We start from the raw sequence: 20,074 nt of genomic DNA on the forward strand, positions 1-20,074 counted from the left end.
AAATCCTGTTACCAGAGAAATTATGGATTGGATTTTATCCCAGCTATAATTCCTTTTGTTAAAACATGGTTGATGGCCAACGTTCCCAATCCCTGTTACCTAATGAAGCAGCACTAGGGGGCATGGATCAAAGGATAAAATGGTCCAGGCAGATCACTTGGTGCTTCTGTCCAGCTGAACTCTGATGACCATCACTTGCTCCTCCTTCCTCTTTTTCTCACTGGGTTTCCTGGTCATGGGCAGATGCTGTTGTGCTCGCCCCCAAGACCACTGTCTGTGAGCTGACTGACTGGGTGTTACCTACAGTCCTCGCTGCCCCTTGGCCCATGTTGTCACTGGGAGGATTGGAAGTGAGCTGGCCAGATCTTCCCTTTAGTTGCTGTGGTCCCTATGGTGTTGAGACGCCTTAGCCAGGCTGAGAGTCTGACCCTTAGCATGATCAGTGTCCCTGAAGAATTAGGAATGAGCTTGCTGGAGATTGCATGTCTCGATAATTTTATTTAAATTTTTCATATTAACCGATCCTCCTCTCTTTTTATTTGTTTTTATTGTGGTAAAATAAGTTAAACTTGCCATTTTAAACATTTTTTAAGTGTACATTCTGTGGTGTTAATAAATATATCCACTCACATGTTTTGTGACCATCACCCTTAACGTCTCCCCAGCCTGACCGCATGCTCTCTGGCCACTGGCCCACGCCCTCCCTCCCCAGCCCTCCGCTGCCACTCTGTTCCCTGTGGCTGTGGCTTTGCTCCAGGCAGTCGGTGCTTCTGTCGGAATCTCCTCTATCCACTCTGAGCTTTGAAGAACACACGGGGAAGGTTCTGGTCATCCACACGGCAGTAATGGGGACTCCCTTCCCTTCTTTCCTCAGTGCGTTCTTCACGGCTGACTGCTGCTGGTTCTCCGGCTTGGCTTGTGCTCCCTCCTGGGTTGTACCTCATAGCATTGCAGATACTGCTCGCTGATGACAGAATTTCAGTAACTTGGTCACCGCAAAGCATGGGTGGATGAGAGAGTTGGAAGCTTGATAGCCTGTGTGCAGTCTCTCATTGTCCTCTCTGCGGTGACTTAAGTCATATCAAAGCAGACAGGATCATGCTGGGACCTGCCTTCTTCAGTGCTGCTCGTTGGCTGAATGGCGTGAGAACTCCAGAATTTTTTAAAACATTACATACTAAACTATGCTGCAGTGTGGGGAATGTCTTTGTGATTGTCTTCTGTGATATTTTTATTTCTAGTCAAATGCACCCTGTGTCCTTTTTATTGATGAAATTGATGCTATTACCCCCAAGAGGGAAGTTGCTTCAAAAGACATGGAACGAAGAATTGTAGCCCAGCTCCTCACCTGCATGGATGGTCAGTTTAAAGTAATTCATTTTCAGATAATACGTTGTGGGTTCTTTTAATAGTGTGAGTAGCTTGAGGATATAAGACGTTTGGGTGAAATAACACCGAGTAAAAAATCCTTTTCTTAAAGGATTGTATTGTTAATTTTTTGGAGTACATCTTACAGTTATTTTAATGTGTTTATGCATACATGCGAGCATACTGACATTGTTTTGCTTTGTACAGTGCTGCGATTGCACCACTCACATTGTTCTAGGACTTGCTGTGTATATCTTAGTGCTCCTGAGAAATGTGGCTATTTTAATGCATTTAAATTTACCTTTTAACTCCTGCATGGTGTTCTTTAGGATGGACGACTTATATTGCATGTAAGCATTCCCGTTTTGATTGATGTTTAAGTTGTTTTGTTTTTTGCTTTACCAGAAGCTGTAGGGAATCTAAGTGGCCCTTTTTGTTGAAAACATACTTTTCGAGGGTAAATACCTTAAAAATTAAGGTAATGGTTAAAGGTTACATGCTTTCAGCTTTATACGAACTGGCAAACTGCCTTCAGAAGGGTTTGCATTGTACGCTTCCCCGTCCTCTGAGACGCTCTGTGTCCATGTCCCTCCACAACTCTGACTGTTACCATGTTCTTACGTTTGATAGGCTGGTGGTGATGATAAGAGATCTTACCTTGTTCTTTTACATTTCCCTGTTTTTGCAGGAGGTGGATCATTTTTCTTTATTTCTTGGCTCTTTGTATTACCCCAATCCCTTTCTCATCCTGTGCTTCCTGTGTAACTGAATTTTTTTTTTTTTAAAGATTTTTATTTATTTGAGTGAGCGAGCACGAGAGAGTGGCAGAGGGCGAGGTAGAAGCAGGCTCCCCACTGAGCAGGGAGCCCGATGCGGGGCTCGATTCCAGGACCCTGAGACCATGACCTGAGCCAAAGGCAGAGGTTTAACCCACTGAGCCACTCAGGCACCCTTGTAACTGAATTTTTAAAAATCAATTTGAAGGAGTATTTTATTTTAATTTGTTAAGGAAGCAAATTCTTTGTCAAATACAGTATAGTTACTTTCTCCCAGTCTGTAACTTGTTTTTCAGTTTTGTTAAATTGTTTTTAGATAGAAATTTGTAGGGAAGGTAAATACACTTTTGGAACTAGATCCTGTCCACCGTGAAATAGCCTGGGGTTTACATTCACAAGATACTTTCAAGTAGTACAGATTTGGGGCTCCTTGTGGTGCTGGTTGCAGGTTGCTTAGTTCTGCTGTTTTATTTTCGTGTAAAATTTTCTTGCCATGTTTTGAGGCCTCTGTTCTGAATTGCCGTATTAAAGGTATATTGTTACCAGTTATAAGATAGGTGGTTCCCTAAGAAGGGGAGAGACCCCAGGAGGCATACTGAGGCACAATGCTTATCCCACGATGGTAGAAGCTTTCTGATTTCAGAGATTTTACAATCTGGAAGAAAGGAACAAGTACCGGGCCTAAGCAGATTACCCATTACTAGAACTTTACTGACAGTTGGGGTTAGTTGGGGTTTCTGGTGTGTCTCTGTGTGTGTTTTAGGGTCTTCTCTGTGAACAGAGTAGAGAAAGCAGTCAACAGTTCGATGGACACAGTCGTGCCACAAGTAGTCTGTCCCAGGTGGTGGTTTTTCCCCTGCAGATTGAGAATTTTATGACATACTAATTCAGAGTTTACAAATTTGAATTTTAATAATTTAAAACTTTTAAGTAAATTGTTTTGAATTAGGTAATAATGAGGCCACTTAAGAGCTAATTTTACCTAATTTCAAAAAAACTTAAAACTCAGGCATAATTTTAATTATTAGGAGCTGGAAAGTATCTTAAAATATGATCTTGTCCATGAGGAAAGTGATGCACAGGGAGCCAGGGCCCAGTGTATACAGTGGGTCATCAGCAAAGCCTGGGCTAGGCTCCAGAATTCTACATACACATGTACGGCTAATAGGCTACCCGCAAATGTGTGCTTTGTTTAGGAGAGCTGATGCCCCATAAACAGGTTTTACTTTGCGTGGCAAGAAGTAAGACTTTGCTTTTTCCACAATATTTCAAAATTCAAACTTGTGGCTAATGTAACGTCAGTTTATCATGATCACGTCATACTGGTGAAAAGGGAGAAGAAGAATGGGATTTATCTTGAAGTTATTGACAGGAAGGGGTGGCCAGTCCTCTCTGAGGTCTGATTTTTATCTTTTATGCAACAGGAAAAAATAGCATTTTGACATTCGTGCTTACTGCCTGTTGATTACCTGTGGAAGGGTATTTTTCATGACGGAGGCTTTCAGATTCCCACAACTGTTCTCACTGAGTTCTGTTACTGACCCATGATACACTCAGCTTGCATCCCTGAGACCACAGTGTCTGAGTGACCCGACCTGGAAGAAGGAAGGGAATTCCTAGGTCGTTGTCGTAGCCGTGGGCATTAGACCCATTTAACCAGCCAGGGAGCGGCTTTGGCTCCATGCCAGCCTCAGTGCTGGGGCACTCAGTGTAGGCACGTCTCCGTGGGAAGCACGTGTGCTGCTCATGATTATAATGTGCCGTCTCATTTCCTTCAAGTTTTTCTTGCTTGTTCAGTGACTCTCACAGCGTGAATCTCTTCCTTGAGCTTTTATGCAGTTTTCAGAAAGTTTTTTTTTTAAGAATTTATTTATTTATTTGACACAGAGAAATCACAAGTAGGCAAAGAGGCAGGCAGAGAGAGGGGGAAGCAGGCTCCCTGCTGAGCAGAAAGCCTGATGTGGGGCTTGATCCCAGGACCCTGAGACCATGACCTGAGCTGAAAGCAGAGGCTTAACCCTCTGAACAACCCAGGTGCCCCAGTATTCTGAAAGTTTTTAAGAGCTTTCCTGTCTCACTCAAACTGACCACCTTGTGCCTCTTTTCTCAACCCAAAATCTGTCAAAGGAGTAGCTGCTGTCTGCTAAGTACAAGCTTGTGTTAGCAGTCTACACTACACTCCCTTCACTACATGTCTGTCCCTGACGTTTTACTGAGGCTACTCCTGGGACAGTCGTGGGGGAACCTCTGTTGGCCACATTTGGTGGCTTTCAGTGCTCATCTGTCTGAACTTCTGTTCAGTAGTTTCCTTGTCTAAAAACTACCTGTTCCAGGGGTGGCAGGTGTTGCCCAAGGGGCCGACTACACCCTAGTGCCTGGCACACAGCAAGCCCCAGCAAGCGTCCGTACAGTGGTTCTCCAGAGCCTTTGCGCCTGTCGGCTGCCTCGCCCTGGGCATTGTTGGCACACATGGCTTGAGCACGGGCACTGTCTTTTCTGTCCTTGCCCCATCTGTCCGGCTGCTCCTTAGCCGTTCCCTGCCGTGCCTGCCTCTGTCCCCTGTCCCTCAGACAGAGGTGGTCTGTAAGGCTTCCCACTCAGACTTCTCCTCTGCCTTCTGCCCGTTTCCTAGCTGTCTGATGAGCAGCACTTCAGCAAACAAAAACTATCTGTAATCTCAGTTTCTAATCAGCATCGACTCCTCTTCCCCCTGCTAGATACCCCATGCTCCGTGCGCTCGGGCCAGACCCGCTTCCCTTCTCTGTCCTTCTGCCCTCGCCCTTCATGCCCTTCGAGGGGAATCACTTAGTGCCTTGGCCGCCTGTGCAGCCTTACCCTGTGAGGGGCCTCTCCCCCTTCTCCCCTGTGTTCCTGCCTCATTGTCTCCTCTGTCCCCTGATGGCTGCCATCAGATAATGCTGAGCTCTCCTCTACTCTCTTCTTCTCTACTCTTAGAATTGTCTTTCCAACACACACACCTTCTCAGAAAAACTTTCTCTGGCTTCCTGTGGGCTAAGGAATATTCTACAGATTCCTCATGACTCAGCCATGAAGGTACTGAATTAGCATCTTCCTGCCTTCTTACCTGTGAGGAGTGCGACCTCAGACCTCAGGTCAGACCTCTGCTGGTCTACCCTGGCTTAGTGGAGAAGAATGAGAGAGAAATAACACTCAGGAAGGACACGCGCTGGACACTGCACTCTGCCATTCCTGAAACTGTCTCTAGATGATGCCAGAGCAACTGAAGACTGTAGTGTGTACCCCTCCCCCCCACACCCAGGTATCCACGCCACACGGCTGTTTGGAGACCTGCACTGTGCATTCTCTCCCAGTCTGCCTGCTGCCGGGCAGCCCCCCTCTGAGGCACGTGTGCCTGTGCCTCTGCTGTCACTCACACACTCTGTTCAGGCAGAACTTCAGTCACTTGGGTCTGCTTATGAATATCCTCTTTCCCTGAATGTAGCCTCTTCTGTGAAACTGTGCTGTCTTCCATTGTCTCACTGCAACGCTGTTTCTACCCATCACCATGCGTCACAAGATTTGTCCTATGGGTTTCTCAATACACTGTGAGCTGCTTGAGGACAATGTGTATTTATCCTCCTCTTGTCTTCCATGTAACAGACAATTAGTAAATGTCAGCTTTGTATGTATATTGCCGTCAAAACATGTACTGCTCTCTAACTACTCAGGTGACTTATGGAAGTGCTGTTGTCCGCCATCCCCGGTGTCTTGTTTGCTGCTCACCCTGTGTCTGCTTCTTACCAGATCTGAACACCATGGCCACGACGGCCCGGGTCCTCGTCATTGGAGCCACCAACCGACCAGATGCTTTAGACCCAGCTTTGAGACGTGCAGGAAGGTTCGACCGAGAGATATGCCTAGGGATCCCAGATGAAGCCTCCAGGGAAAGGTACACTCTTGGAAGATGAAGTTTATGTGTCGCTGTGTTGTCTGAGTGGAGTGGTTTGGAAATGAGCGCTGAGAAGTACCACATAGCCTTTTCTTTCTCTCTTCGTTTCTGTGCCAGTAACATTGATTTGGAATCCATGGCTGGTGTCACTTAGTCGGGCAATCGGCAGAGGAACAACATGGGGAGCTGTGGAGTGGAGCTGTGCTCGCTGTCCCATGCGGAGGTTACATCGAGCACCACACTCTCACCTGTTGCGCTAACCTGCTTAAGACACAGGGTTTGCAACAGAAGTTAGCCAGAGAGCTGAAAGCCATGTGTGTTCATTTGAAGACCAGCCTGTCCTAGTTGGGGGGATGGGGGGTGGGGAATGTGAGTGTTCGTGGAGCAAAGAAAGCTCCAGTAGCATCTCAGTAAGCAAAGGCCACACAGGAGGCACTGATGAGGCCAGGGAGCAGGAATCTAGCAGAGAGGTCTTCTGTAAGAGTGGATTCCTCGTGGCTTTTGGCTCCGGGTTAGTGACACTGATGTTGGCGCCGTGGTCCCCAGCAGCTTTCGGGAAGAGTGGTGTGTAGGGAGAGGGGACTGCTCATAAGGCATGTGGGTGGGAGAGAGGGTGGGGAGGAACGCATCACCCCTTCTCCTTCCCAGCTCCTCAATCATTCAGCCTTAGATTGTCGACCAGGTCCTTCCTCAGCAGCTGTAGTCCCAGTCAGGCACATGCTGATTACGTTCCCACACATGTGGTCTTCCATAGTCACTCAGGTGTTCAGGTTCATCTGCTCGTGTTTAAGCCCACAGCATGGTGATATTTAAGATTTCAGTGGTTCTTACTTATTTGGCAAACATGCTGAACATATGGCGTGTGCAGATACCACTGTGGAGGGCGAGATGACCAATGCAGAGAAGTACGAGTCCTTGCTTTCAGGACGCATCCAATCCGGTAAGAGTTCTAGAAGTCAGGCCTGTGTTCTGCCTCAAGCCTTAGTTTCACCCACGGCCCAACCTACATAAAGACATAGACACAGTGGGGCCTATCTTCGCTGCTGGATAAAATGTCTGTTCTCTGCCCAGTGTCCCTGATCAACAGAGTCCTTAAACACTTTCGTTGATGGCCGTATTTTGAAAAATTTGAAGCCACAGATAAGTTGAAAGAATAGTATGATTAGGGTCTGTATGCCCTCCAGCTGAATTCACCCCTCGCTAGAACTGTCCACTCTTGTCTTTAGCCTCGGGAAAAAAACACGTATATTTGTGTGTGTACCTTTTTTTTTTTAATTTGCCAAGCCATTTGAAGGATAGTTGGAGACGTGATGACACTTCAGCTATAAGTCCTCCGATTGGACTGTCATTCTGTGTCACACCGTTTCACATCATTCCAGGAAATTTGATATTGACACAATGATAATATCTCACTGTGTAATCCGTTCTGATTTTCCAGTTGCCCCACGAATGTCCCTTTTTAGTTGTTTGTGTTTCATCTAGATTGCACTCCGGGATCAAGCCCGGCTAAGTCCATGTGACCCTATAGCCTTAGCCTGCCTCCTCGTGGAGGAAGTGTTTTCATAACATTGGCGTTTTCTGGGTGCTGCGAAATTTGAACATTCCCAGTTATTTCCTCCTGATGACACTCAGGTTAGACACTTTGGGCAGGAATACTGCCTGGGCGGTGAGGTGTTCTTAGCATCATGTCAGGAGGCTCATAGTGTCACTTCGTGCCATCATTGGTCATGTTAGGTCCGATCGCTCCGTTAGGAAGTTTGTCAGTGTTTCCTCCTGTAAAGTTGCCTTTTTCTTGTCCACTTAATAAATGGAAACCTGACATTTCTAGTATCTGCAGTAACTATGGCTAGCTTTGTCAGTTTGTCCAAACTCCATTGTAGACTCCTCAGTGCTGTGGTGTTCACGGCAGTGTTTCACGTAGGCCAGGCGCTCTGGCTTAGTCCCGGGCTTAAGTGTCTGCTGTGCTTAAAGCCAGCTGGGGAGACTAGGGTTCAAAGCCTGAAAGACGGTAGCTCTTAAGTAGAATCATGAGTGAGACTCTTATAAAGCAGTGTATTTAGAAATATCATTTTTATTCTGGTTAAAAAAAAAAAACATAAAATTTACCATCTGAACTAGTTTTAACAGTACAGTTTAGTAGTACTAACTTGATCCAGTTTGTAGCAAATTTCTAGAACTTTGCAACTTGCAATTTCACTGTGGAAAATTAACATTCAGTGCCCCTTACACACCCATTACTCCTCCTATGAAAGAGTATTTCTTTTTCTTTCCTGCGATTTTATCATTATTAGTACTTAAAGATTGATTGATTGGAGAATAAAGATTGATTGATTGGAGAGAGAGATAGAGACCACAACCCTGAGATCATGAGCTGAACTGAAATCAAGAGTCAAACGCTCAACTGAATGAGCCACCCAGGGCTTTCCTAAGATTTAATTATTTTTTAGCAATCTCTACACCCTTCGTGGGGCTCAAACTCAAAACCCTGAGATCAAGAGTCAGACGCTCCACCAACTGAGCCAGCCAGGTGCCCCAAGAAAGAGTATTTCTTTTTTTTTTTTTTAATTTGATAGACAAAGATCACAAGTAGGCAGAGAGGCAGGCAGAGAGAGAGAGGAAGGGAAGCAGGCTCCCTACTGAGTAGAGAACCCGATGTGGGACTCTATCCCAGGACCCCGGGATCATGACCTGAGCCGAAGGCAGAGGCTTCAACCCACTGAGCCACCCAGGCGCCCCAAGAAAGAGTATTTCTGATTTGAGTCTTCGACAAAGGCAGAATACAGTTTTCTTATTTTTGTATTTGTGCCTAGCTCTGAGTGCAAAAACAAAGCAGTTATATTATTATATGCAAGTGCTAATACCTTAAATTCTAAGGTGGGGAGAATATATAAATAGAATTGAGGTATGTCAGTGTTTGTATCACTAGTTCTTAGAAGGTCATTGATTGAGGAAATACTTCAGCACCTTTTGTGTACAAAGGAGGGAGGCAGAGTGGTTGGCATTTCAGTCACTAGTGTGAGTGATTAGAAGAACAATGTGTACAAAAAGGAAAAAATAGGATGTATCAAGCAAAGCATGCCGGTCTGGGGGTTCTTAAAGGCTTCTCCGAGGAAGCTGAGACGTTAAGGATAATAGCGATGAACAGATCACTTAATGATAGATTATTCCAGGTAGGCCCTGAGGTGACTGAACTCAGTGAGTGCAGGGACCTGGAAGAACACTGAGACTGTAGAAGAGATAAGGTGTAGAAAGGCTCTCAAGGAATGCAGAAGGCACTTTACATACCCTTGTTAAGGATTTTGGATTTCTCTGTGAGTGGTGAGAAGGAATTAAAGCAGTTCAGTTATGTAGGACAGTGATGGAAAGAGATTTTTTATTTTGAAAAGATGACTGTAGCTACAATGTGAAGAATGAATGAAAGAAGAGTGAGAATGGGTTCTGGTGGTCCAGGGAGGGGCCTGTTGTAATATCCAGATGAGATGGCATTGGGCTTAAGGAGGTGGGAGGGTAGGTCAAGATAACGGGAGCATGGATAGAGCACAGCTGGGGGGAGGGCATTGCCTGGTGTGGGGAGCGTGGATACGGCACAGCTGGGGGGTTGTCTGGTAGGGGAGTGTAGATAGGGCACAGCTGGGAGTTGCCTGGTGATCAGAGCATGGATGGGGCACTGACTGGGGGAGTTCCTGGGGGCACAGCTGGGGAGTGCTTGGTGGTTGGAGTGTGGATGGGGCACAACTGCGATAATCTGAGACATTTAGCAAGTAGAGCCAGTATGTTGCATTTCTTGGCAGAAGGAATGCGTGGAAGGTGGGGGCTGTGATGGAGCAGGAGGGAATATTCCCAGGTTGCTGTGGTTTTCTCTGAGGGGTAAGAAGCAGTGGAGGTGTTAGAGGAGGATTTGGGGAGAGCTGGAGCTGATCCGGGCAGCTGGGCTAGATGTGCTTGCAGGCTGTTCAAGTGGAGATGTCAGCTTGGCAACTGGATGAGTCAGGAGCTCTAAGGAGGTACAAATTGGGGAATTATCAGCATACTGAAGGCAGCTGAATTTCTGTGAGTAGAGCAGATTAGCTGGAGTGCGAGAACCAGAGGTCGGAGGTCCTGGGGCAGGGTTAGGATCCAGAGGGAGCCGCTGGAGAGAGGAGAATGTGCGTCATGGGAGTGAGGGGACGTGAGTGTTCCCTGCAGGAGGGACTAATGAGAGCTCCGGAGGGCAGGGCTGGAGCACCGTTGTTAGAGTTGAGCACCTAGCTCAAATGAGCTATCTGAGAGCTCATGAATAGGCTGATCAGGCAGCATCCTGGTTGAGTAGTTAAGTGAGTGGTGGAAAGAGAAGGAATAAGTGAGCGGACTTTCATGATTCTGCAAAGGGAGGTGTGGACATGAAGGGGGAGAGGGAGGTAGTGGCTGTGCAAGGGGTATTGGGGTGTTGGGGGTGGGATAGGAGAAACCAGAGTACCGTGGAATGCTTTGGAAAGGAGCAAGTAGGAGGAATGGGGAATGGGAGCCCAGGGAGATGCTGGCTGCGGTGCAAGGGCTCATCCGGTGGAGCAGTTGCAGAGGGAAGGGGGGTGCAGGCCACGGAGCTTGTCACTGTGGTACTTGGAAAACGGTGTTTTCTCCATGAATCCAGCAGTGAGATCATCTGATGAAAGTCAGGCAGGTGACCTGTAGAGGCTGAAGGAGGGTGAAGGCCTGCAGTTATGTTCTTGGATGATTCGAAGTGAGCCAGCTAGGATAATGGGATTTTTTGGTGGTGTTTAGGATTGGGATGTAGAATGGTACCTAAGCCTCGTCTTGGAGTTTTTTCCTCCCCAGGAGTGCTCCCCAGTCTAGGTACAGTCCAGGAGGGAGCCGAGATTTAGAATTTAAGAAAGGAAATAGAGGCTCTGAGGTCTAAGTTGTAGAAAGAGGAGCACCTGCTGAGGAGGGGCGAGCTCAGGGATCTGTCAAGGTCCAGAGCAGATTTGGGGGAGACGGGGGACTGAGTGCGAGGGCCTCGAGCATGTGATCTCAGAGGTTGAGACAGCTCTGCTGTGCATCCCTGTACCTTTCCCTAGAGAGCTGACGTTTTCTAGCTTTCGTTGTTTACTTGTAATAAAGGAAAAATGGTAACAGTGTCTCGTTTTATCTATAAGACGGTAGGGGACCTTAACTTTGAAAGGCTTCTTGTAAGGACTGCATTAACGTACCTAGCACAGCCTCCAACATGTAGGAATCGTAAGGTACCTGTTGATGTTTTCCTGGACTTTAAAAGCATTTTGTTACAGAAAATTCCAGTGTACACGAAACAGTCTGGTAGAACTGTTCAGTTTCTGTTGCTGCAGAACAAACCACTGCAAAATTTCATGGCTTTCAACAATAGTCATTTTATTGTCTCTCACAAGTTCCATGGGTAAAGAATTTAGGTTCTGTCTCAGGATGTTGTGTGGTTGCAGAGACGGTAGCTGGAACTCCGAGCCACAGGGTTGAGCTTATTAGTGCACCTACTACCTGTCTATCTGTCCCCTCTTCCCCGTCTGTGTGGCACCCATCATGGGACCCTGTGGGCTTCCTTGGAGCCAGAAGGACTCAGGGTGGTAGGATTCTTGCTGGGCAGTTCCTCAGCCTCTGTTCCACTGCCCTGTGCTGTTGAACAGCCACAGGGCTAAGCCCAGGCTCGGGGAGAGGGGCCAGAGTGCCCACCTCCCAGTGAGAGGAGGCTCAAGAACTTAACAAACATTCTTTAAAACTCTTAGGACAGTGAACCCTATGTCTTGTCATGTTATGATCATTTCAGTCTTGTTCTATCTAGCCCCCACTTTTTTTCCTGGAGCATTTTAAAAGCAAAATCCAGGCAGTGTGTCGTTCCATCTGTAAATACTTCAGTGTCTCATGGATAAAGACTTTTTTTTTTTTAAAGATTTTATTTATTTATTTGTCAGAGAGAGAGCGAGCGCGAGCGAGCATGGGCAGACAGAGTGGAAGGCAGAGTCAGAGGGAGAAGCAGGCTCCCTGCGGAGCAAGGATCCCGAGGACGCTGGGATCATGACCTGAGCTGAAGGCAGCTGCTTAACCAGCTGAGCCACCCAGGCGTCCCGGATAAAGACTTTTTATTTAACTTCCATGCAGTGGTGTTATAAACATCACAAATAATTCTTTAATGTACCTGATATCCAAACCATAGCCACAGATTTGAAGTGTGTAATTGCGTTACAAATTCTGAGTATAACTGTATTTAGCATTTTCATTTCTCCTCTGTATAAATATTATTCCCTGCTAACCTAAGTCCTGTATCAGGATCATACAACCTTTCTTTACCATTTTAACTTTTCTGGAATTCATAATTGTATTTTTTTCATTTCCTGACCCTCTTGCAACTCTTTCACATTCTCTGTTTCCTCCAGGCATCTCTGTATGTGTGCCTGTATGTTTCGGTCTGTCCTGTGCCGTATATTACAGGGAGAGGCAGTGAGACACATGGGTAAAGTCCAAGCAACTGTACCTGCTGTGTTGGGAGTCCTGACCTGTGATGGATTAGTATCATTTCCTGTGGGTGCTTTGCTCGAGTGGCAGACTGGGGCCGACCATTCTGTTCTAAGAGTGAGGCTGATGGGACACCTGTGATGGGAGGTTTTTTGTTTGTTGTTTGTTTGTTTTTAAAATTTTATTTATTTATTTGAGAGAGAATGAGAGAGAGAGCCAGAATGAGACAGGAGAGGATCAGAGGGAGAAGCAGACTCCCTGCAAAGCAAGGAGCCCGATACAGGACTTGATCCTGGGACTCTAGGATCATGACCTGAGCCGAAGGCAGTTGCCCAACCAACTGAGCCACCCAGGTGCCCAAGTGGTAGCAGTTTTGTTGAAGCCCGAGTATCACTATAAAGCAGTCAGGTGATACTAGTTGTCATTTCAGCTAGATAATGCCACATGTCCACTTCCCTAGATGCTTTTTTGTTGAGGCACTTCAGTTTTTTTCAGAAACAGACATTGAGGCAGCACCGTAGGCTGCAGGTCTTGTGGTTGTAGTTATTGGACTCCTGACACGAGCAGGGGAAGGTGTGAGGGATCGCACATCCCATTTTCCTGGTGGATGGGGCTTGCAGTCGTCCACACACCCAGATCTCTCCTCTCCTGCTTCAGGCTCGGTGGAAAGCACACTCTGGGGATTCCTGCTGGCTGCAGGCATGCACATGGTATGGGGTCTTAGTGCTTCTCACGTGGGCTGTCCAGAACTTGCTGGTTTGGTTCTCCGCTATGGCCCCCGTTTCTGCCGCCCAGCCCTTGGGTGCCTCCATTTCCTGCTTTCTGGGGCTCGCCAGACAAATCTCTTCCCTTCTCATTAGTGCACCTCTCTGAGGAAGGTCAATCTGACTTTGTCCCCTCTCCTAGGTCATTTATCATCCACTTCATTTATCTGTCCACTTCATTTCTTCATAAGTGGCTGTCCACTTGGCCTGTGCTGATAAAAATAAATGACTGAATAAAGAAATAAAAGGCAAGCCTCTGGTGCAGAATTCCAGATTATTTATTAGGATGTACTGAGAAGGAGTGGAGTCTGACTCCCTGCACCTCAAACGGGAGCTGGGCATAGTACAGTGTGGAAGAGGGAAGGGCTAACCTCACGGCAGAGACCCTGCCAAACAGCATCCAGCCTGCTCAGGGTTCATATCCCAGTGGGGAGGGGTGTGGATGACACTCCACCTCTGTGCTCTTCTTCCTGACAATACATTAACTTAGTCTGATCACCATAAAAATATCAGACTAATCCCGCCGAGGGGTCCTCTACAAAATTCTGGGCCAGTAATCCTCAACATTACCAGTAGTAGTAGGATAGCAGTGTGAGGTGTAGTGAACTCTGTACTATCTTTGCAATAATTCGGTACATCTAAAACTTCAAAAATAACAGGTGAATTTTTTGGGTGCCTGGGTGGCTCAGTGGGTTAAGCTGCTGCCTTCGGCTCAGGTCATGATCTCAGGGTCCTGGGATCGGGTCCCGCATTGGGCTCTCTGCTCGGCGGGGAGCCTGCTTCCTCCTCTCTCTCTCTGCCTGCCTCTCTGCCTACTTGTGATCTCCCTCTGTCAAATAAATAAATAAAATCTTAAAAAAAAAAAAAACAGGTGAATTTTTAAAAAATGAGTTAAAATTCATCCTATTTATAGGCAAATAATGACATTAAACCTGGATCATTTATTCCAGAAACCCCTAATATTTTCATCTTTTCTGGGAGTTTATCGCCCTTAAGGCATCAGCTAGAGCTGATGCAGAAACCCGTGTCGGGGTGCCTTTCTCAGGTAGTAAGACGTGTACACATCAGAACCCTCTAAACACCCGTCCCTTTGGTGTCCTAGCGGTATAAAGACCTCTCTCTACATGGAGCCCCGCTGGAGCCTGGAGACTAACGTTGATGGCTTTCGAAAGACCTCATACAAATAAAGACTGAACTTCTTGTTTCCCGTTCTGTGGCTCCCTTCCAGAATGGGCCGGGGTCTGGGTGGTAAGAGTCCATACAGCCTCCTGGTTTCGTGGACTATGGATTTCATGCCTCCGGATCTTGTTATTTTTCCAGGTAGAGGACTGTTGCTGCCGTAGTCACTCTGCCATCTTGAAACTGGAAATCTCTTCCTTGGTCTTTTCTCCTCCTCTGGAGTTTCCAGAGTGTGATGACTGGAAATATCTACATTTTTTTCAGAAATATAAATTGTAACTGAGAAAAGGATGATACTTATTTTATGTTAGCAGTTTCTTCTGACATTCTGAGTATCTTAGTGTTCTCATGAAAATGGTTTTATAGTGGAAGCTTTTTTTGCTTTCCGTTGTGTAGAGTGTCTGAGTGATTTTTCATTGGTCAGTAATGTTTATCTGCTGCTTTTCTGTTCACTTACATGACCTCAGGGGACTTTTCTGGAACTTACTCTCCATCAATGCTCCTCTGCCCTACAACTTTGGAAATTCCAGACTGTATTTCCCTGTCCAAGTTCATCCATAATATCACAATATGTGAATCGTAATAACTAACACTTGGGCGCTTGCTGTAGCTCAGACGTTGTTCGGAGGGTTCAGCAGATGTTCACGCTGACCCCCCTGTGAGCGAGTGCTGCTATAATCCATAGCTAACAAGTGACAAAACCCAAGTGCACAGGGCAGCAACGGGCCCAGGCAGGGAGCGGCAGGGCCGGCTGCAGAACTCCCGGCTGGCTTGTTTCTTCACAAGCTCTTACCACAAACTGTCTGGGGTCCTCTTTTGATGGCCATTACCTGGAGACCCACATTCTCTGGCCCTACCTGGTGGTGCTTCCAGTGAGCGGGCTTTCTCTCCCATGTAGTACGGTAAAGTTGGGGAAGTAACTGTCCTAACATGAAGCTAGGGGTTAAGGTGGGCAGCAGCCTAGCTTTTTGTGACAAATAGAACTGATGGTTTACTTGAGTTTGGTGGCTTTTATTTCTGGAAGATGTCCATTTAATCTACTCTCAAAGCAGAATTTACTTCAAATAAACAGTAAGTTGTTTTATTTTGTTTTTTAAGAATTTTATTTACTTATTTGACAGAGAGAGACAGTGAGAGAGGGAACATAAGCTGAGGGAGTAGGAGAGGGAGAAGCAGGCTTCCCACTGAGCGGGGATCCCGAAGTGGGGCTTAATTCCAGGACCCTGGGATCATGACCTGAGCTGAAGGCAGATGCTTAACGACTAAGTCACCCAGGTGCCCCAGTAGTGACTTGTTTTGACTGGTGAGTCAGGAATCGGAATTTTTTAAAAAAATAATTTATTTATTCATTTGACAGAGAGATCATAAGTAGGCAAAACAGCAGGCAGAGAGAGGTTCCCTCTCTGAGCAGAGAGCCTGTTGCAGGGCCCAATCCCAGCACCCCAAGATCATCACATTAGCCGAAGGCAGAGGCACAACCCACTGAGCCACCCAGGTGCCCCAGGAATCTGAATTTCTTTTTGCTCCTGTCTTCCCTACAGAATACTTCGAACTTTGTGCAGAAAACTTAGACTTCCGGAAAGTTTCCCTTTTTGTCATTTAGCACACCTGACACCAGGCTTCGTTGGTGCTGACCTGATGGCGCTGTGCCGAGAAGCGGCCATGGGCGCGGTCAGCAGGGTCCTGATGGCATGGCAGGAACAGCAGACCATGGATCCCAAGACTGCAGTTTCGCCCCCTGGACGAGGCCGGGAATACCCAATGGGAGCCGAGCCCATTCCTGAACCACCGGCGTGTTCTGTGCAGGTACCTTCCCCTATCCTGATGTCAGCCATGCAGCAGGCATCAGTGGATTTGAGGTGTATGATTTTTGGTTTTATTGGCATTTTATCCACTGCTTGATGATCAGTTACACCCAGAATGCCTCTGGTTTCCAAAGTACAAGTTATTTTACGTTTTTAGCCGATCCTGAGTGAGATCCTTTTACAACATGCATTATAGAATTGTGGAGCAGGGATTGGCAAACCATGGGCTGCCCGCCTGCTGCCTCTTCTTGGGACATAGCTATGTTCCCATGTTTCCCACATCACCTCCCTGCTGTCCCACTTCACAGCACAGTTCACACTGGAGGCTCCCAAAGCCTATAGTGTTGACCCTGCAAGTCTATCTAGAGAAAGTTCTCCAGCTGTTGTAAGAGCACCAGACATTTAGTTCTGTTTCCTGGTTACCGTCTGCTCACGTGGACTGGCATAGTCTACGGTGAGCTTGCTGCACGTGGCTCTGGAGGATGGTCCTGCTCTAGTTGGGAGCTCTATGAGTCGTGATGACTCAGCACAACATTTATGTAGCACTTGATGGTTTGCACAGAGGCATCAAGGCTTTATGATCAGAAGAGCTGAGCATGAGAGACCATGGCCTGCCCCGGCCATGCAGCTTCTGCTCTCCAGAGCAGACATCCTGGTGTGTGGTTGCAGATGTCTTTTCCCTCCTTACCCATTTGGAACCACAGATATATCTGTTAAAATTCACAGCAAGCACAGTCCTTATATAATGCTGTACATAAGTTAGAATTTTATGAATTGAATTACTCAGTTACTCTTCACCCATCCTTTCATTTCTTTACAAAGCAAGAAGTCTGCCTTTGAAGCTCAAGGCTCGGTGTAGTCCTAGGATGCCAGCTCTCTGTTTAGGGGCAAGCCTCCGGGGAGCCATACTGTGAATGACACTCTTACTGGTGTAATTTTGGTTTAATTTCATCAAAATTCACCTGCTGTTCAATTCTTTATAAGTGAAACATGGGAATTGGTGGTTGTAGAAATGAACACGGTCAGCTGCTAGTGTGGGTCCCAGCCAGCCCTGGCGTCGCCTACAGACACCATCCTCCTGTGTTCCATTCCAGTCAGTGGACCTGCCCCCGGCCAAGTTGCTTGAGCCCTGGAGACCAAAAAAACCACTGTGTCAATGGGGGAAAATTGTTTAAACACAGGAAAGCTCTTACAGCTTAAAGAAATACTGCAGTAACAATTCTTAAAAGTACAAAATAACTTTTTCAACAGACTTCATGTTTGTTCATCTTCCCCCTCAATTGCTCCCTGTCAGGATGAGTTGAAGTGGCTGCTGGAGCTGCTAAGAAGCCAAGACCCCCTGTCCGAGGAGCAGCTGCAGGGACTGTGCATCGAGTGGGATGATTTCACTGCTGCGCTCGCCTCAGTCCAGCCCTCTGCCAAAAGGGAAGGCTTTGTCACCGTCCCCAATGTGACTTGGGCAGATATTGGTGCCCTGGAAGATATCCGGGAGGAGCTCACCATGGCAATACTGGTAGGTGTGTCTGCGGCTGAGCGCCCAGCATGTGCACAAGGCTGTGTGTCAAAACAGGCTTGGCTGTAACTTTCTCCTGTGGGTCCTGTTGGATTCTAATTAAGCCTCCAACAGCTGTTTCTCATTCTTATGAGATCTGTTTTAGACCCATTCTCATGGTTGTGCTTGAATTCTTGGCAGTGAACATTAAAAAAAAAAAAAAAAAAAAGGTTTCAACCAAGAGCCGACTATTTGAGAAATATTTTCTCAACTCGCTCACACTCCTATGGGTCAAAGCAGTTTAGTGCCTGTGAAACTTTAAATTAATATTTTTTAAAATTTTATTTATTTATTTGACAGAGAGAGAGAAAGAGGGAACCCAAGCAGGGGGGAGTGGGAGAGGGAAAAGCAGGCTTCCCACTGAGCAGGGAGCCCGATGTGGGGCTCAATCCCAGGACCCCGGGTTCATGACCTGAGCCGAAGGCAGATACTTAACAACTGAGCCATGCAGGCGCCCCTTGGATTAATTTCCTTTACGCTTACTTTTCCACTTTCCTGAGCGTTCTGTGGTTCATTAATGAAGGATGATCCACTTCGAGGTGTGGAGTTTCTGAAAGCAAAGAGCAGGGTATAGCATGTGTCTCTGGCTCCTGACCACGCAGGGCACTCCTGCTTCTGAGCCTCACAGGATGGCTCCACCTGATGCTTGGGAATTTAGGTAGCATAAAAAAACTCTTGATTTTAAGATGCTGAAGTATTGTATCCTTATGCTTAAAACGTTTGAATTCCCCAAGAGCAGGGATTCCCGTAATAATCACATGTGCCCCACACTCCTCTTGGCAGCATGCATCGAGATCATTCGGGCACACAGTATAGGATGGACATTTGTAACAACACACGTGGCTATTGTCTTCACAGGCACCAGTGCGCAACCCTGATCAGTTCCGAGCTCTTGGATTGGAGACTCCCGCTGGGGTCCTCCTGGCTGGCCCCCCCGGCTGTGGGAAAACGCTGCTGGCAAAGGTATGGGGTGAGCGCAGGGGTGAGCGTAGCTGCCCGTGTTATCCTTCTTACAATGGGGAGGAGAGTAGGAATTTAACTTCTGTCTTACAGCAAGAGGGTTTTACATAGTCTCTATTACAGACTCTTTCTAGCAAGACTGGCCTTTTCTTCAGGAAGGTTTCCCACTTTTATTTTAATTACAAAAAAATGCATCATTGAGAATTTGCACAAGAAAAAGATTTTTACATTAGCCATCACCCCATCAATTTTAACAGCAATTTACCATATTTTCTGTTATTCTGGCTTTTTAGTGAGCACTGTCATGTAACTGTGGTTTGTAGCTGACCTTGTTTATAAGTATTTTCTTCTGTGTTTCTTAATAATTGTTATTTTAAAAAAACCCTTTCCTTGCAATAGAAAATATACAGAAGCCAAAGGGGTCACACTACTTAGAATCCTCTCATGATGGCTAACTGGTTCATTCTGTGTTCAGTCCTTCCAGACATCTCCATACATGCACATCCCAATGATATGTGTGCATAACTTTGCACGTGTTTTGACAAGTATAAGGTTTTTAATGATGTTTTCCCAGCATAGCAATATGTCTTGATCATGTCAACATATATACACCTCAGTATTTTAACATCTGTCTAGTATCCTGTCATGAAGATACTCTGTAACTTACAGAAATGATGCCCCATTGAAACAACACTATGTCTAATAGTCCCGTACTTAGGTTTTTTGTATCTTAACTGATTGTTTTATTAAAATGCATTCCTGTGTAATTTTTCAATAAAAGGAATGCATGTTTCTAAAACTTTTGACCCATTACGACTTGATCAGTGTGAACCATTACCAGATTACATCTGCTCCATCACCAAAGTGCCTTCAAGATGCTTTGTGCAGATTCAACCCTGGCAGTGTGGGTATTGTCCCGCACACCCCAAGTTAGCAAGAACCAATGATGTTTTCAATGTCTGATGGTCAGGGAGGCAAAAATGGTATCGTACACTTTCTAATTCACATTTTAAAAATTACCAGTGGGCTTATCAAACTATGTATTTATTGGCTATTTTTCTTAATGAAACTGTTCATATCCTTTGCCTGTTTTTCCATTGACATGTGTGTGGTTCTATAATGATTCTTCAAATATTAAAATGGTTTTTTATTTATTTTATTTATTTTTTTTTTTTCATTTTTATGTGGGCAGATTTCTCAGTTTGTGTCTTTTTTTTTCCTTTGGAGTCATGCAAATTAGACCCCTCTTCCTTATCTGTAAGTTATGTGGGCTGTCATTTTTAATGTCTGTATAATGT

General features: G+C 46.1%; 1 protein-coding gene across 7 annotated transcripts in view; it reads left to right on the forward strand.

The window, feature by feature from the left end:
* Positions 1-20,074, forward strand: part of NVL (nuclear VCP like) — a 99,732-nt gene that overhangs the window by 17,560 nt on the left and 62,098 nt on the right. For all 7 annotated transcript variants that reach the window (XR_014304285.1, XM_082704507.1, XM_082704504.1 and 4 more), the window contains 5 exons: positions 1,242-1,359; positions 5,910-6,054; positions 16,001-16,265; positions 17,559-17,777; positions 18,675-18,779. Coding sequence is in view for 6 of the 7 variants with exons in the window: in XM_082704507.1 (XP_082560633.1) it covers positions 1,242-1,359; positions 5,910-6,054; positions 16,001-16,265; positions 17,559-17,777; positions 18,675-18,779 (852 nt within the window). In the remaining variant the exon portion in view is untranslated. The remainder of the gene's footprint in view (positions 1-1,241; positions 1,360-5,909; positions 6,055-16,000; positions 16,266-17,558; positions 17,778-18,674; positions 18,780-20,074) is intronic.

The sequence above is a fragment of the Mustela nivalis genome (assembly GCF_964662115.1).
Source record: "Mustela nivalis genome assembly, chromosome: 16".
NCBI classification, from domain to species: domain Eukaryota; kingdom Metazoa; phylum Chordata; class Mammalia; order Carnivora; family Mustelidae; genus Mustela; species Mustela nivalis.